The sequence below is a fragment of the Leucoraja erinacea genome, chromosome 7, assembly GCF_028641065.1.
Source record: "Leucoraja erinacea ecotype New England chromosome 7, Leri_hhj_1, whole genome shotgun sequence".
Lineage (NCBI taxonomy): Eukaryota > Metazoa > Chordata > Chondrichthyes > Rajiformes > Rajidae > Leucoraja > Leucoraja erinaceus.
The window spans coordinates 24,446,221-24,463,046 of record NC_073383.1 but is presented as its reverse complement, the minus strand read 5'-3'; the positions used below and the strand labels follow the sequence as shown (position 1 = coordinate 24,463,046).

The 16,826-nt window shown below is 40.9% G+C and overlaps 1 protein-coding gene and 1 long non-coding RNA gene across 2 annotated transcripts in view; one reads left to right on the top strand and one right to left on the bottom strand.

The window, feature by feature from the left end:
* LOC129698753 (electrogenic aspartate/glutamate antiporter SLC25A12, mitochondrial-like) overlaps positions 1-10,768 on the bottom strand; it is a 65,698-nt gene extending 54,930 nt beyond the window's left edge. The window contains exons 1-2 of the mRNA XM_055637986.1: positions 10,693-10,768; positions 9,945-9,998 (exon numbers count right to left, since the gene is read on the bottom strand). Coding sequence (XP_055493961.1) covers positions 9,945-9,998; positions 10,693-10,704 — 66 coding nt within the window. The 5' untranslated portion in view covers positions 10,705-10,768. The remainder of the gene's footprint in view (positions 1-9,944; positions 9,999-10,692) is intronic.
* LOC129698757 (uncharacterized) lies at positions 10,763-15,262 on the top strand. The gene is made up of 2 exons (XR_008723720.1): positions 10,763-10,969; positions 15,199-15,262. It is a non-coding gene; the product is annotated as an uncharacterized LOC129698757 (long non-coding RNA).
* The last annotated feature ends 1,564 nt before the right edge of the window (positions 15,263-16,826 follow it).

Below are 16,826 nucleotides of genomic sequence, written 5' to 3'. Positions count from 1 at the left end.
GTACTTTCCCTTGCAACTGCAGGAAATTACACTTGTTGCTTTACCTCCCCCCTTGACTCCATTAAAGGACCTAAGCAGTCTTTCCAGGTGCAGTAGAGGTTCCCCTGCACATCCTCCAACCTCACCTATTGCATCCGCTGCTCTACATCGGTGTGACCAAGCACAGGCTTGGCGATCGCTTCGTCCAACACCTCCGCTCGGTTCGCACTAACCAACCCGATATCCCGGAGGCCCAGCACTTCAACTCCCCCTCCCATTCCGAATCCGACCTTTCTGTTCTGGGCCTCCTCCATGGCCAGAGTGAGTCCCACTGCAAATGGGAGGAACAGCACCTCATATTTCGCTGGGCAGTTTATACCCCAGCGGTATGAACATTAACTTCTCCAATTTCAGGTAGTCCTTGTTTTCTCCCTCCTTCCCCTCCCATTCCCAGTTCTCCCACAGCCTACTTTCTCTGCTTTTTTCTTCTTCCCGCCCCCCCCACCTCCTCATCAGTCTGAAGAAGGGTCTCGACCCGAAAGGTCATCTATTCCTTTGCTCCATAGATGCTGCCTCACCGATTGAGTTTCTCCAGCATTTTTGTCTACCTTCAGTTTTTCCAGCATCTGCAGTTCTTTCTTAAACAAATGTGTTTCTTCGTTGCGTTATGAAATTGCTATCATACAATAATCATTGATCATCACCAGAAAATGAATGCAACAGACCTTACGCAATATGCAAAATATAAATCTCCAAAAGCATTTCAGAAGCATGTTTTTAAATTAGTATTTATCATTTTAACCATAACCATTGGTATTTATCATTTTAACATATCTGAACTGACACACAGAAGGTTAAACAATGCCAGTAAACCAGCACGACACAAATAGCTGGAGTAACTCAGCTGGACAGGCAGCATCTCTGGAAAGAAGGAATGGGAGACGTTTCAATTCAAGGCCCTTTTTCAGACCAGCAATCATTCCCTTGCTAGTCAATAATCATAGAACATAGCAAAGTACAGCACAGGAACAGGCCCTCCGTCCCACAATGTCTGTGCCATACATGATGCCATGATAAACTAATCTCATTTGCCTGCACATGATCCATATCCATCCACTCCCTGCATATCCATGTGCCTACCTAAGTCTCTTAAATGTCATTATCATATTTGCCTCCACCACCACCCCTGGCTGCAAGCTCGTTCCTGGCACTCACCATCCTCAATGTCATAAACTAGCACTGCACATCTCATTTCAGTTTTATCCATCTCAGCTTAAAGCCTAGCACTCTAGTTTTTGATATTTCCACTCTGGGGAAAAAAGTTCTACCCTACATTTCCTCTCATCATTTCATATACCTTTATCAGGTCACCCCTCAACCTCCAGCATTCCAGAGAAAACAATTCAATTCTATCCAAACTCTAATATGTACCATCTAATTCAGGCATCATTTCTGGTGAACCACCGCTGCATCCTCTCCATCCTTCCTATAATGGGGCGACCGGAACTACACAAAATATTCCAAAATGCAGCCTAATCAAGGTTCCATAAAGCTGCATCATGACTTCCTGATTCTTATACTCAATGCCCCGACTAATGAAGGCAAGTATACCAGAGACCTACTTTCCCCACTCTCTCAATCAATCAATCAAGTTTTATTCATCACATACACATACAAGTGCAGTGAAATGAATTTGCCAGCAGAAGTACAATCAAATAAGATCTATGTGTTGCCACTTTTAGTGAGGTATAGATTTATAGCCCAAGATCCCACTGTACATCAATGCTGTTAATCAGGGGTGTCAACTCATTTTAGGCCACAGGCCGGATTGGGCAAAATACGACTTCATATGGGCCGGATCAGTTGTGCATGCGCGAATGTCAGTCAGCCAGCCCAAGGCCAATGGGAGCTCAGCGCCGCCATCTTGTCTGTTTGACGGCGGTTGCCAGGGGCAACCGATCCCTTGGCAACCTCGGGCCAATCGGAGCATATGATGGAAGCGCCCCTGCCGGCACAGACAGCGGTGGGAGAGATAGCGTCGAGAGAGAGAGAGTAGCTGCTGCTGTACAGATACATAATAAATGGTCGAGAATATACTTTTTTGCCTGGATTGGACCCCTTCGCGGGTCGGAAGTTTGACACCCCTGCTGTTAAGGATCTTGCCATTAATTGTATATCTTTGCCTTACATTTGACCTCCCAAAGTGCAACACCTCACATTTGCTCAGATTAAATTCCGCCTGTCATTTCTCTCCCCATTTCTGTAGCTGATTTACGTCCCACTGTACACTTTGAGCCTTCGTCACAGTCTGCATCTACACCCATCTTGGTGTTGTTGGGAAACTCACTAACTAACCGACCTACAATTAATGTTCAAATAATTTCACAAACAGCAGTCCCAATACAGAACCTCGCAGAGCTCCACTGATCACAGTCCTCCAGCTTGAATACTGCCCTTCTAGCAAAACCCTCTGACTTCTATCAGTGAGCCACTTCTGAATCCACACAACCAAGTTACTGTGGACTCCTTGCATTTTAATCTTCAGGATTTGCATACCATGTGGGACTTTATGAAATGCCTTTCTAAAATCCAGGTAGACAACATTCATCGCCCTAACTTCATCGATCACCTTCATCACCTCCTCAATAAAACTCTGCTACAAACAAAGCCCATGCTGACTGTCCCGACCTAATTAACCCATTCCCTTCCAAATAGGAGTAAATCAAAGAATAAATCTGTGACTTTTACGATTTATTTTGTAATGCACTATTTCAATGGAGATATTGAAAAGAATTTTCAGCTGTTAAAAACTGGTCAGATTCTCTTTTTCCTCCTAAACATCAATTGCAGTGGCATCAGCAAAATTAGTTACTGCGATGTCATTAAGCTTCTTGCCAACCAACTGAAATTTTAGCTGCAGGTTGCAGTGCCAAGTTTTCAACCATCTTTCTTTAACATGGTACCAATCACATTCATCCAGTTTAGCATTTATATCCATAATAACCCAATTCCTCACCATGCCACAAGGTTACGGTAACATTTAATGAAATAAAGTGCTTACATTTCTTATTTTGCATGAACATTTTTACACTTTTCCAGTGACAATAAAAGACTAACAAAAAAATATTTTCCAGATGACCTAATTAAATTTTACTACATGCTGAACCGACTTCAGCAACTTCCAAACAATGTTAAACGTGTACCAGGCATGTATGCGCTTCTGATATGCAATAGATTTAGCCTTGTGCCACTCTATAACAAAGCACAGCCAAGCAGCTAGAGGTCCAATATTGTGAGATGAACTTAGGCAACATACAAGTAGCTAGATGCAGCTGTGCTTGTAAACTCTGCTTGAATCCAAATTAAATCAGCATGCCTGCAAACATAAGAGTAACATAACAGTAGCACACTTGTAGAACTCTAGTTGTGGCGATCTGGATTCAGTCCTCATCTGGGTGTTGTCTGTATGGAGTTAGCACATTCATGTTCAAGTTTCCTTTCACCATTGTAAATTGTTCCTTGTGTGCAGGTAAGTGGAGGGATCTGCAGGAGTTGATGGGAATATGGGGAAGATTTCTTTAAATGGGATTAATGTACAATTACTGTGAATGGCTGTTTAATGGTTGGTGTGTACTCAGTGGGTCTAAAGCCTGCTTCCAGGCTTTAACTCGGTGCAAAACTAATCACGGCAATAGCCCAACCTCACGAATTTCAGGAGAATTTACCAACTGTTTCAACTTCATATGCTTCAACTTAGTCATTAAATTTCCAGCTATTAAAGTTTAACAGAAAAATACTATATCCCATGGTCCCTTGGGTAAGTCGGAAGTTATGCAATCAAAAACAGAAGTGCGACTGTACACCCGTAGGTTTACCATTCGCCGCAATGAGAGCCCCAACACGGAGACCACGGAGACCACGTTGGCTTAAAGAATGTATACATAAGTGCGAGTTTACGCAGGTTGCCCGTTATGTAAATCGTGGAGTGCCTTCACTCACTGCAGTGGTATTGCTTACTCTGAAAACAGTTGGAGCCAAAGCTGTTTTTTAATGCTGCGTCACAATTAAAAGTCAACTTTGTTTTCTCCACTGTGAAATACAATAACAAGCATTGCAAGAAGACTGTCAAAAGACCTGCCAGTCAAAATGTACAAGTGATGCAATTGAACCCAGGAATGGTTGTTATTGTGTTTCAGGGAGGAAGAATGAAAGTTGACTTTTAATTATGACACAGCATAAAAAAGTTATGAAATTGAACGTGTTTAAATCCAGAGCATGACACCAGGAAAATTACTTTTGCTTCCTATAATTTAATGATATTGTCTCATAGAAACTGGGAAATACAGCATGGAAACAGGCCATTCGGCACGGATTCCACAGTGACCATCAATCTCCCATAAATCCGTTTTTTTTATTTACCAACACCACATTCTCATCAACTATCCCACTGAAACCACCACTTACCAACCCAAGATGGTGGAAGAAACCAGAGTACCCAGAGAAAATCCGCCAAGTCATAATGAAAAACTAGCAAACTCCACGCAGACAGCACCCAGAGGTCAGGATTGAACTGGTAACACAAGGCAGGGGCTCAACTAGCTCTGGTATTGTGCTGCCAGATTAAACAAACAAGGATGAAACAGAAGAGAGAAAAAAAAATGCGTGATGACCAACAGGTAATACAGCCAACAAGAAATTTCATGGGAAGCAAAGAAAATGTAAATGCAAAATATAGAATGCTTCACAAATTTGCATTAAAATCTTGTGCAGCAGCTTTATCATTTCATAGTCATAGATGGATAGTGTGGAAGCAGACCCTTCGGCCCAACTTGCCCACACGGGCCAACATGTCCCAGCTACACTAGTCCCATCTGCTTGCGTTTGGTCCATATCCATCCAAACCTGTCCAACCCATGTACCTGTCTGTTTCTTAAATGTTGGGATAGTCTCAGCTTGTTCCAGACACCCACCACCCTTGTATGAAAAAGTCCCCCCCCACCAGATCGCTATTAAATCTTTTCCCCTTCACCTTAAACTGTCCTCTGGTCCTCGATTAACCTACTCTGGGCAAGTGGGTCAGTGTATGTACCCGACCTATTCCTCTCATGACTTGATACACCTCTATAACATCACCCCTCATCCTCCTGCAATCCTGGGAATAGCCCCAGCCTACTCAACTTCTCGCTATAGCTCAGACCCTCTAATCCTGGCAACATCCTCATAAATCATTTCAATTTTAGTATATGCACTACCTTCTCATTCACTAATGGACTAAACTTTGCTTTTTAACCAAGGCTTATGTTTCAAAATCCAATAGAGACAGAAAGAATCTCAATCTCCCAGAATCTCATTCCTAGGAAAGAAGATTGGCTCTCTGCATTCACCCATATTATTCAATAATTTCATCGATGGTACATTGCAAAATATTGTAAACAATGGCCTTTGAATATCTGTTCCAGGAACTTTATGGGATATATTGCAATACCCCTCCTCATAGATGTCAGAGCCATTTGCATGATCACTCTGCGATCCAGAGGTCAACTCACAGATTGAAGGACTAAACCATGGTGTAAGGTAGTGGTGCCATTGTGTGGCCCTGGAGAGTTTAATTAAATTAATTAAACAGGTGCATTATTTAAAAAATGTACAAATCAAACAGACCTAAAATGCGAGGTGCCCGTACTTGGATTAAGCATTTGAAAATTAGCATATGAGAACGCACAGAGGTCAGACAAACATAGTGGCCAATTTCAAAATGTGTAGGTTTATCATTTAGCAGACACATTTAAACATTTAAAAGGTCAAACTCCTTTTAGCTTTGAATAGTCTAATAAACTAATTAAACGGCAGGAAATAATATTTTAAAAGATTGTACGCTAACTTTAAATGTTTCAGTTACCATCTTAATTGAATGAAGATTCAATTGACTGCAGATTCAGACCTGGGAAGTGGAACTGTCAAGAATTAGAAGGCATGGAGAGATAAGTTTGATCAATTCTAGACTGGTAACATGGTATTAGCTGGAATCATCTGGAACCATAGAAACGCACAGCACAGAAACGGACCTTTATGGCCCACCTGGTCCATGCCGACCGCAATGCTTTTCCACAGTACTCCTATATGTCCACATTCAGCCGGTATCTCTCTACTCCCTTCCTATCCACATATTTAGCCAAATGCCTTTTGTGTGTTGTAATAACATGCCTCCATTGCCTTCTCTGGCACCTTTTTTGATTCTCACGACCTGAGAGAAAATAATTACCCCTTGGATCCCCTTTCACCTTCAACCTGTGCCCTTGAGTTCTATACTTCCAAATCCTGGGGAAAAAAGTTCTGACAATCTATGCCACTCATACTTTTGTAAACCTCTATATGGTCACCCTTCTCCCTCCTACATTCCAGTGAGAGTAAACCCAGCCAGTCGAATCTCTCCTTATAGTAGTCTGTTTGATGGGGATGTTTAGAACTAGAGCGCACAGGTTTAAAGCCAGAAAGGAGAAATTTATAGATCTAATGGGTACATTTTTCACTCAGAGAGTGGTGATTATCTAAACATGCTGCCAGAGATGGTGGTAGAGGCAGATATAATTACTACATTTAAGAAGCGTTTTGATAGGTACTTGGATATGAAAGGCATAAAGGGATATGGGCCAAATGCACGCTAATGAGATTAGCAAAGACATGCATCACAGTGGCGGTACAGGGGCACAGCTGGTGGAGCTGTTACTTCACAGCGCCAGAGACCCACGATCAATCCTGACCTGGGTGCTGCCTGTGTGGAGCTTGCACATTCTTCCTGTGACCATGTGGGTTTCCTTCGAGTGCTCCGGATTCCTCCCACATCCCAAAGACATGCATGTTTGTAGGTTAATTGGCCTCTGTAAATCACCCCTAATGTGTCAGGAGTAAATGCGAAAGTGGGATAATTAGAACTAGTGTGAACAGGTGATCAAAGGTTGCGTGGACTAGGTGAGCCAAAGGGCCTGTTTCCATGCTGTATCAATAACTTAAATTAAATCAGCATGGAAAAGGTGACTGAAAGAGCTAATTTCTGTGCAGCAGGATACAAAGAGAATTTAGCAGAACCAAGTCATCATTCCAATGACAGATTAGAAACATAGATAATATGTGCACGAGTAGGCCAACATGGGGAACATTTTTCCTGATTGACCAATAGTATCCCAGTACACAATTAATCACTACCCAATCAACCTGTATCAAATACAAATATAGACCTGTTATCAAATTTTGGAATTCCTTCCAACCAAATCCAGCTAACAGATAATCAGTCTTTTCCCTGGGTACATATTTTTTTTTTTTTTAAGTGCTGTGTGAGATGAAAGGGGGATTTAAAGGAGCAGGTTTAATGGAGTTAAAAGTCTCAATTTTATCTCTAACAAATTAGCGATTTCTTCATGCATTATTTATTACTTTCTGTGCATCAACATTCAGGCTACTACATATCTATAAACTCGTGGATTTTAACCTCCAACAAATGTCTCGTTCTGCAGTTACACTTTACCTAAACCAAGTTAGCTAAATTAGGCTAGCCTTTTTACAAATCTATATTCCCTGCCCCCTTCCATGTATATTCCTCCTCCCCCTGGCTTTACATTTCACTTATCTTATCTCCTTATCAGGTGGCCTTTTGTCTCTCCCTTTTGCCGCTAACTCCACCCATCTACCAATTAAACTCCCCTCACATATCTACCTGTTATTTGCCAGGCGTTGTCCTGTCCCCATCTCTTTTTTCAAGCTTTTCCCCACCCCTCCCAATCAGTCTGAAGAAGGGTCCCGCCCTCAACCAATGCTAATCCATTTCCGCTACAAATATTGCCAGACCAACTGAGTTACTCAGCACTTTATGTTTTGCTCAAGATTCCAGTAACTGCAGTTCCTTGTGTCTCTGTTGCCTGAATATCATGTCATTCCAAATAACTATCATTTGTAATCTCCTGAAAGTGATCTAGACTAAAGTCACCCAGATTATCCTTACTATCCTGTGGAATAATTCTCAATATAATTTTTTGAAATTATGGTTAGAAGTGCCATTAATTTACCAACAATTAACAACTTTAATCTTTAATTTTCTCATCCTCGTTACTAACATCCATCCTCCTCCCGACTACTAGTCCTGTTGAACATCACTATTTTCACAAGTTCATAAATTATAGGAGTAGAATTAGGCCGTTCAGCCCATCGAGTCTTGACTGATCTCTGCCTCCAATCCCATTTTCTTGCCTTCTCCCCATAACCCTTGACACGCATTCTAATCAAGAACGTGTCTTTCTCTGCCGTAAAAATATCCACTGACTTGGCCTCCACAGCACTCTGTGGGAATGAATTCTACAGATTAACGAGCCTCTGATTAAAGACGTTCCTCCTCACCTTTCTCAAAGTGCCCTTTAATTCTGAGGCTATAACCTCTGGTCCTAGACTCTCCCACCAGTTGAAACATCCTTTCCACATCTACTCTATCTACGCCTTTCATTATGCTGTAAGTTTCAATGAAGTCCCCCCCCTCAACCTTCTAAACTCCAGTGAGAAGAGGACTAGTGCTATCAAACGCTCATCATATTATAACCAACTCATTCCTGGAATTATACTTGTAAACCTCCTCTGGACCCTCTCCAGAGCTAGCACATCCCTCAGATACAGGGTCCAAATTTGCTCACAGTAAATTGGCACACAGTATATTTTTCTTACTATAAAATACATTTCTCCAGCCCTCAGAGTTCCTATTCATTTTTTAATTTATGTTTCAAATGCGTCTGCAAGGAAATAATAAAAACTTTGAAGTACTTTAGCCTTAAAGGAGGTAATAGAAACATTATTAGTTTTGTTTGTTTCTAATTACAGTAAACCCACAGCTGTAAAACAAACTGAGTACTAGAATAAATGGCAAGTGCCAGCTTAAAACTTGGGTCTAAGACAACTTTCTCAGACTAAAACTGTAAAAATACTGGAACAGTCATCTGAAAGCATCATTACAGCTAATAAGTCTCTCAGATTTTAAAGTTGTTAAATGTCATGCTTCGTGAAGGGTACAAAATAAAATGACCTCTTTTTCCAATTGATAAGACCAGTCTGCTGGGGTGGGAGATTGCAACCTTCACGTGGTCCGCCCTGTTTCGACGAATGCAATCAACCTGGCGTACACAATCCAACGAGCTGCTTTTAATCTCATTGTACATGTATAGTGACAATAAATGGCATATCTATATCTATCTATCCAATAAGATCAAATAGAAAAAGTTGTCCTACAACTTTAGGCTGTGCACACCTTTTGCAAGAAGAAGCAGACCAGTCTGCTTTCCCTATATTTAGATTCCAATCAAATGTTTTCTACAAATAAGTCATGATTGCTGACTCAGATTAGCAAAATATTTTTTTATTTTCTGTGTGGAGCTGAACAGAAGGGCAAGACACAAATAGCCAAAAACTATTTCCTAAAACATATTTTACAACTTTTAAATACACTTAGAAATAATCACTTCTATGAAACACAATACTAGAGCTTAAAGATTGTGACATCTAATTAAATAATACCTTTGCCAGAAACCAACATCTATTACAGACTGAACTTAAAACTCAAACACTGGTTAAATAGTGTATTCGGATGTACATTATACAATAGTGTACTACTTTCATCACCACAGAATATATCAAGACGGTACTATCACACCAAAACCAAATTACCGTGACACAATCTACAAGAATCATTAAGAAAGTTGAATTTATTCACATGTCTAATTCACAAGTCTGGACCACGGTAGCGTCACATCGGTATAGTCGATAAAAACTGAACATAAACCAAGATTTTAAAGGATTTTATAATTTCAGAATAAAGGAGAATTATCTGTACGTTTTCCATGTTATCCCCAAATGTGAAATCACCACTATATAATAATAGCTACATTACAAAGTATAGTTTATTAAACAAGTTCCATAAACACTTAAATTACCTTCAAAAACACAGCCTTCAATTCGCTGGCCTCGGCCCTTTTTGTTGACTGCACCTAAAATAAAATTGGTGTCAATAAGAATTTAAGTTTAACAAATAAACATAATAAAAGCGGGGTCAATTATATTGTAGTACTACATTTCACAATGTTTATTTGGAGTACTTCACCAACCCAGAACAACAGATTGCCTTATCTATCACCCATGATATGTAACTAACAACTGGGGCTAGAAATTAACGGTGGTCTTTTTTACGAAAGGTTTCGCAAATTATCATTTATCAAGCACTTCCCTTTTTAAAATAATACACGTACCACCAAATACACTAATCTAAATTAAGAAACTGGTTGTCCCTCCGACAGCTGAAAGACATTTCTCTCTATCCACTCAGACCCATACATACAACGTTTTAAGAACTGCATTGTAACAGTTCGCTACGTGGAAGAACAAAATATCGTAACATCAAAAACAAAACAGGCAATAAAATGACTTTACGTTAAGCTATTGCAACATTAATGACTTAATTTACAATTATTTAAAAGATAATTCAAGGCCAGTCGGGCGCAAGGCCTGTAAACGATAATCACCAGCAGGATTGAAAAACATGATGAACATTCACTTTTTATTTTAAAAATCTTATATCTGGCTTTACAATGCAATCACTCATCAATGTAGAAGATTAGCCCGCACAATATCGCTTGCAACTATAGTAAAAAGCTAATATCATAGAGTTATTCTCAGTTGTGTCACCTTGACCGCCATGCTGCAGCTGTGATGTCACGGGAAGCGGTGATGCAGCCGCGCGAGCGTCGGGAGGTCAGGGGTCGAGCTGTCACTCAAGGAGTGGAGCCCGGATCCCGGGCCCGGACGAGGCGGCTGCACCTTGATTTAAAGATTATGGAGGATCCTCTAGTATCTTTGCCTTGATCTCTCGCCCTCTCGCACCCTCGCACCCGGCGTAATGTGGGCAGCACCGTCCGTCGCCGGACAATGACGACTGTGCAAAAATAACAACGCAGCAGAATTGGTATATTAGACTTGCTGTCAACTCGGGTTGAGCTTTTTGCAGGATATCTCCTTGGCATCTCGCATAAAACATATCCTCACTGTTATTGTAGCAATGTTACAACATTTTGAGATTTAAAAAATCAAGTCTGCACTTTATCCCAGCAGATAAAGCATAACAATAAGTATAAAAGATAGCAAGTAAGGTAAATTCAAGAGGGAACTGAAGGTGCCAATCCGGTGGAAATGAACAGCCGACATTTGCCGTGGATATTTAAAGGTCCAAAATATCGGGAATTATCGCGTTTGCTCGCTGAATTTATCAAAAGTAAGGCATTATTAACTTACTTTTGATAAATTCAGCGAGCAAACGCGATAATTCCCGATATTTTGGACCTTTAAATATCCACGGCAAATGTCGGCTGTTCATTTCCGCCGGATTGGCACCTTCAGTTCCCTCTTGAATTTACCTTACTTGCTATCTTTTTTTTCCCTGTAAATCTAGGTAGCTGTGCCTCACGGTCACCCCGACTGGCACAGTAAATTGCAGCTCACAACCTCGCCGTTTTCTATGTTTTTAACGGGTGGGAAAATGCGTTTTTTCCCATCCACTAACATGTACCGAACCCTCGAGTGTCCTCCACTTGAGAATTTTGGTCACGTGGGTGCGGATCTACGCTCCAGTGACCTTTAGTGAAATCACCCTATTGATTTTCTATGGACATAACAAAAAAGCTGTGATCGTGGACAGTCAAAAGACCATAACCTTCTTAAAAATTAAGAGAACTGAATGAAATTTTCAGTTATCATAGATTGAAGCATTCTGAAACAAATATAAAATAATCTTACTTGGATGACCTGAAATTAAAGCATATAATTAGTTAGTTACCCAATTGTAGCTAATTTCAAACTTCAATTACTAGATCTAAACATCTATCCATTTCTTAATAAATGATTAACATTTTTAAATAGCCTAAGTGTCCAAATAATATTCACAAAGAATTCACAATAAAACATGATTTTTAAATCTCATTTACATCAATTTATAGGCCAAATGGAAGGAATTTAGTGTTCAATTGATGTAAATTAAAGTCAATTTAAATCAGCTTTCTAGTGGGATCATGTGAACGCGCTGGTTTAGAACGTTCACATTGCGCTGGATTTGTGCCCTCAAGTGCCCAGAAAAATACTGCGGGATATAAAGAGCCCAAAATGAACTACTCGCTATAGAAAACTTTATAAACAGGGTTATACACAAGCCCCATTTAATGTAAAAATAAGGTACATACCTTTAATTGTTTGCTTTATAAAACCCTGGGGCTGCGAGAGGTTGCGGATTGAGAGAGTGATTTTTAAACTACTATAAATATTATACAAGGCCATAAAAACTAATAATACCTTTTGCAACGGGGTCTTTCGATTTTCCGTTAATGATTTACTAGGCTGAACATTTTCGATTGGAACAGCCTAGTAAAAATCGCGTTTTAAACCCGCCCCCTCTAAACAGCGCCAAAATCGCGCACACGGGGTGGGGCAGATGCTCAGCCACGATTCAGGTAGGTTTTGTAACATACCTAGTTATTGGACTCTTGAACGGAGCTCTCATGAGGAACAGGCCCTTCGGCCCACAATGTTTGCACTGAACATGATGCCAAGTTAAAACTACCTCAACTGCCTGCACATGAGACACATTCCTCTGTTCCTTGCACTGCCATATGCCTATCTAAAATCCTCTTGAACGCCACTGTATATCAGCCTTCACCATAGGGTTTCCAACTGTCCGATATTAGCCGTAACATCCCGTATATTGGCCTAAATTGGTTTGTCCCATACGGGATCGCCCTTGTCCCATATTTGACTGCTACTACGCGGGTTGAGGGGACTGTCGGGTCGGAGCGCCGCGTCCGGCACCACCTCACCCGTCCTGATGTAGTACAGCCCATGGAGTGTAGCAGCAGCACCTCGCTGGTGGCCTCGTCTGACCTTCGCTTACCGCCGATACCACCACCCCTCCTTCTCATGGCCGATCATCGGTTCATGAGTTGGATGGGGTGCCGGACTTTGCGAGCAATGACACGCAGGCCAAAACTCCTTAGCTAGCCCGCCGGCTGGGCTTTGTGTGCAGTCCAGCACCCGGGCCAACTCGTCATTCACCGAGCCATGGCCGAGTCGGTCAACAAATTGCCGTCGGGAATTTGTCCCTTATTTTGACCTTTTGTCCCTTATTTGGAAGTGAAAAAGTTGGCAACCCTACTTCACCACCACCCCTGGCGATGCGTTCCAGGTCCCCACCACTCTCTGTGTTAAAAACGTAAGTCATACATTGTGGAAACAGGCTCTTCAGCCCAACCTGCCCATCCCGACCAACAGGCCCCATCTACACTAGTCCCACCTGAACATGCTTGTCCCAGGATCCTCTAAGGATATCCTATCCACGTACCTAGATACATAGACAATAGGTGCAGGAGTAGGCCATTTGGCCCTTCGAGCCAGCACTGCCATTCAATATGATCATGGCTTATCATCCAAAATTTATACCCCATTACTGCTTTCTCCCCATATCCCTTCATTCCATTAGCCCTAAGAGCTATATCTAACTCTCTTGAATAAAACCAGTGAATTGGCCTCCACTGCCTTCTGTGGCAGAGAATTGCACAGATTCACAACTCTAGGTGAAAAAAATTCCCTCATCTCAGTCCTAAATGGCCTACCCCTTATTCTTAAACTGTGACCCCCCTGGTTCCGGACTCCCCCATCATCGGGAACATTTTTCCTGCATCTAGCCTGTTCAATCCCTTAAGAATTTTGTATGTTTCTATAAGATTCCCTCTCATCCTTCTAAATTCCATTAAATATAAGCCCAGTCGATCTATTCTTTCATCATATGTCAGTCCCCCCCCCCCAAGAAATTAACCTGGTGAATTACACTCAATAGCAAGAATGTCCTTCCTCAAAATAGGAGACCTAAAACTGCACACAATACTCCAGGTGTGGTCTCACCAGGGCCCTGTAAAATTGCAGTAGGACTTCCTTGCTCCTATACTCCAATACCTATCCAAATGCCAAACGTCTCTTAAATGTTATGATATTGCCTGCCTCAACTATTTCCTCCAGCAGCACGTTCCATATACCCACTCTCCTTTGTATAAAAAAGTTACCCCTCATGTTCCTATTAAATCTTTCCCCCCCTCACCGTAAACTTATGTCCTCTGGTTCTCAATTCCCCTACTCTGAACAAAATATTGTGCATCTATTCTTCTCATGATCTTGTACGCCTCAATAAGATTATCCTGTGCTCCAAGAAATAAAGTCTTAGTCTGTTCAACTCCTTCCTATGGCTCAGACACTCGAGTCCTGAGCCAACATCCTCGTAAATCCTCTCTGCCCCCTTTCGAGATACCAACATTTCTCCTTTAATCTTTTTCCCTCTCACCTTATATATAGGTCAGGTTTATTCAACTTCTCCTTATAGCTGAAACCCTCTAACCCAGGCAACATTTTAGCATATTCCCGTATATTTCTTATGTACAGTCTTCTTTTCCCAGGATTTTGTTTCATATTAAAAACTGTAACCACTGGTGGAAATAAAAATGTAGTGCATACAATTTGGACATTAGGCTTTGTTTCAGAATTAACTAAACTCTAAAATGTATCTGGGAAATTACAAATTATTACCTGTATGTATTAATGAAAAGTAAATTGACTGAATCATCACGTGATGAATTGATGGATGATTGAAACAAGTCAGAAGGAATGACATCTACTATCCAACTCTTCAGTAGTCCCGATGGTCCTGCATTGGCTCACCAGGTTATGTTTGCACAAATCTTTTCAACCTTCTAGGGCCCCAGTTCTCATGCTCCCATTATAATTACCAGGTCACAAGAAAATGTATCCTTTAAATTTTCATTTTATAAAGTGAATTAAGATAGTTTTGAAATAACATCAGTCGTCCAAATGATCTCTCAGTATTTCGAACATCTAAACTGTTTCATTATCAGTTTTACTGTAATAGGATGAATTTTGCCTGTAAATATCTTGCTGGTGATTATGGTTTACAGGCCTTGCGCCCATCTGGTCATGAATTATCTTTAAAATAATTGTAAATTAAGTCATTAATATTACAACACCTTACCGTAAAGTCATACCATAACTTACAGCTGTTTCTAAATTAATGCTGATGTAATTCTATGTTAATACCATCAGTAATGGCAATTTCTTAACTTTCCAATGTCCAACTTTTAATTGCAGTTACTACACTGGCAAGGAGGAGTGGAGTTTACGCATTCAATGTTAAAAACAAATCTTCCAGTCGTTATTTCCAGTATAATTGATTTTAATTGAAGTTGTTGTAAATACAAAGAAGTGTCATACAAATTGTAGCTTTCCGTTCTTATTATCTGAACGGGAGAAAACTGTTTTCTCTTCCCGTGCCAGCTCCCGTCTGATCTGACAACTCCCTGTCGTAACGCTTAGTTGAATGTAAGTCATGCCCATCTACGTAACTCCATGTGTCAAAATCCCACCCCCAAGCATTCAAAATAATACAGCTAGAAATATCTGGACAATATACTGTAATATACTAACAGTAACTAACTTAAGCATAAATGACTCCTCCACCACCCATACCTGGATGTAAAGATGCATATTCAATGTTAAAAGATAATTAGAATATTAACTAGTAATTTATCAGTTACATGCTCAACCAGCAAAACCAAGTCACTTGAAACACTCATGAGCTTTGATAAAACAATTATTATGTGTTGAGCTGGTGATCTAAATGATATACACTGAACAAAGTGCATTGAAAGTCAGTTGTGCTGAGCACAGATTTTCATATTATTGTCGGGAGTTATTGTTCATGCACTTTGCATATTGAATCTCAGTGCTCTTTTGCAGGGTTTGTATTTGGTAATAAGAGCCAGTCAAAGGACAGAGGGAGAAGGGGGAGGGGGCATGTAAGAGAAAACCTTGTGGTCCTGATGGAGGGAAGGGACTGAGAAGGATACTAAAGAGTAGATCCAAGGCTATTAGTGCTAATGTTCTGTGGCCATCTGTACATGTGAGTAGAGAGCCCATTATACGAATGTGATAAGTCCATGAAACAGCCACCACATGTTTAAAAATAAAAGCGTGAACAGGCATGTTCCATTCATCATACAATGCTTTGGACCTGGAATGTCACCATTTCGACGGACAGCTGTAAAAATTGACGGAACTGGATATCATACCACTATCACAGCCTGAGATGTGGACATTTTAATCTTGACATTGTTTCTGGGTAAGATGCAAGTGGGACAACACCAACTTCATTAAGGCCTTAAAAAGGGTCACGCATGGAAAGCTGGTCCAAAAGGTTAGAGCCTATTGGATCCAAGACAAGTTGGCAAATTAGATACAATGTTTGCTTAGTAATAAAAGATCAACGGCAACATCGGGTTGAGCGTTGGCTGCATCCATGATCAAATGTTTTGGATCATCGGGATCACCAATATAGCAAGACATGTGTTGTTAAACAAAGTGATCTTTATTGAGTTAAACAAAGAACAGCTCACACTCGACTGGGGAGGGTTCTCCTAAAGTTCTATAATAACATGTCACACCCCTAAGCCACGTGACGACTTCTTCCCACCAAACCTAATCACGTGACCCTGCCAGTCCTAGGGCCGAGGATTCACCTAATAAGTGGCCTAACCGCCGGGTGGTGCCACAACCTCGTCCAAATTATTAATATACAACGTGAAGCGTAGCAGTCCCAGCACTGACCCCTGCAGAACTCCACTAGTCACTGGGCAGCCAACCAAAAAAAAACCCTTTATTGCCACTCTTTGTCTTCTGCCATCCAGGCAACCTGCTATCTATACTAGTATCTGCCCTTT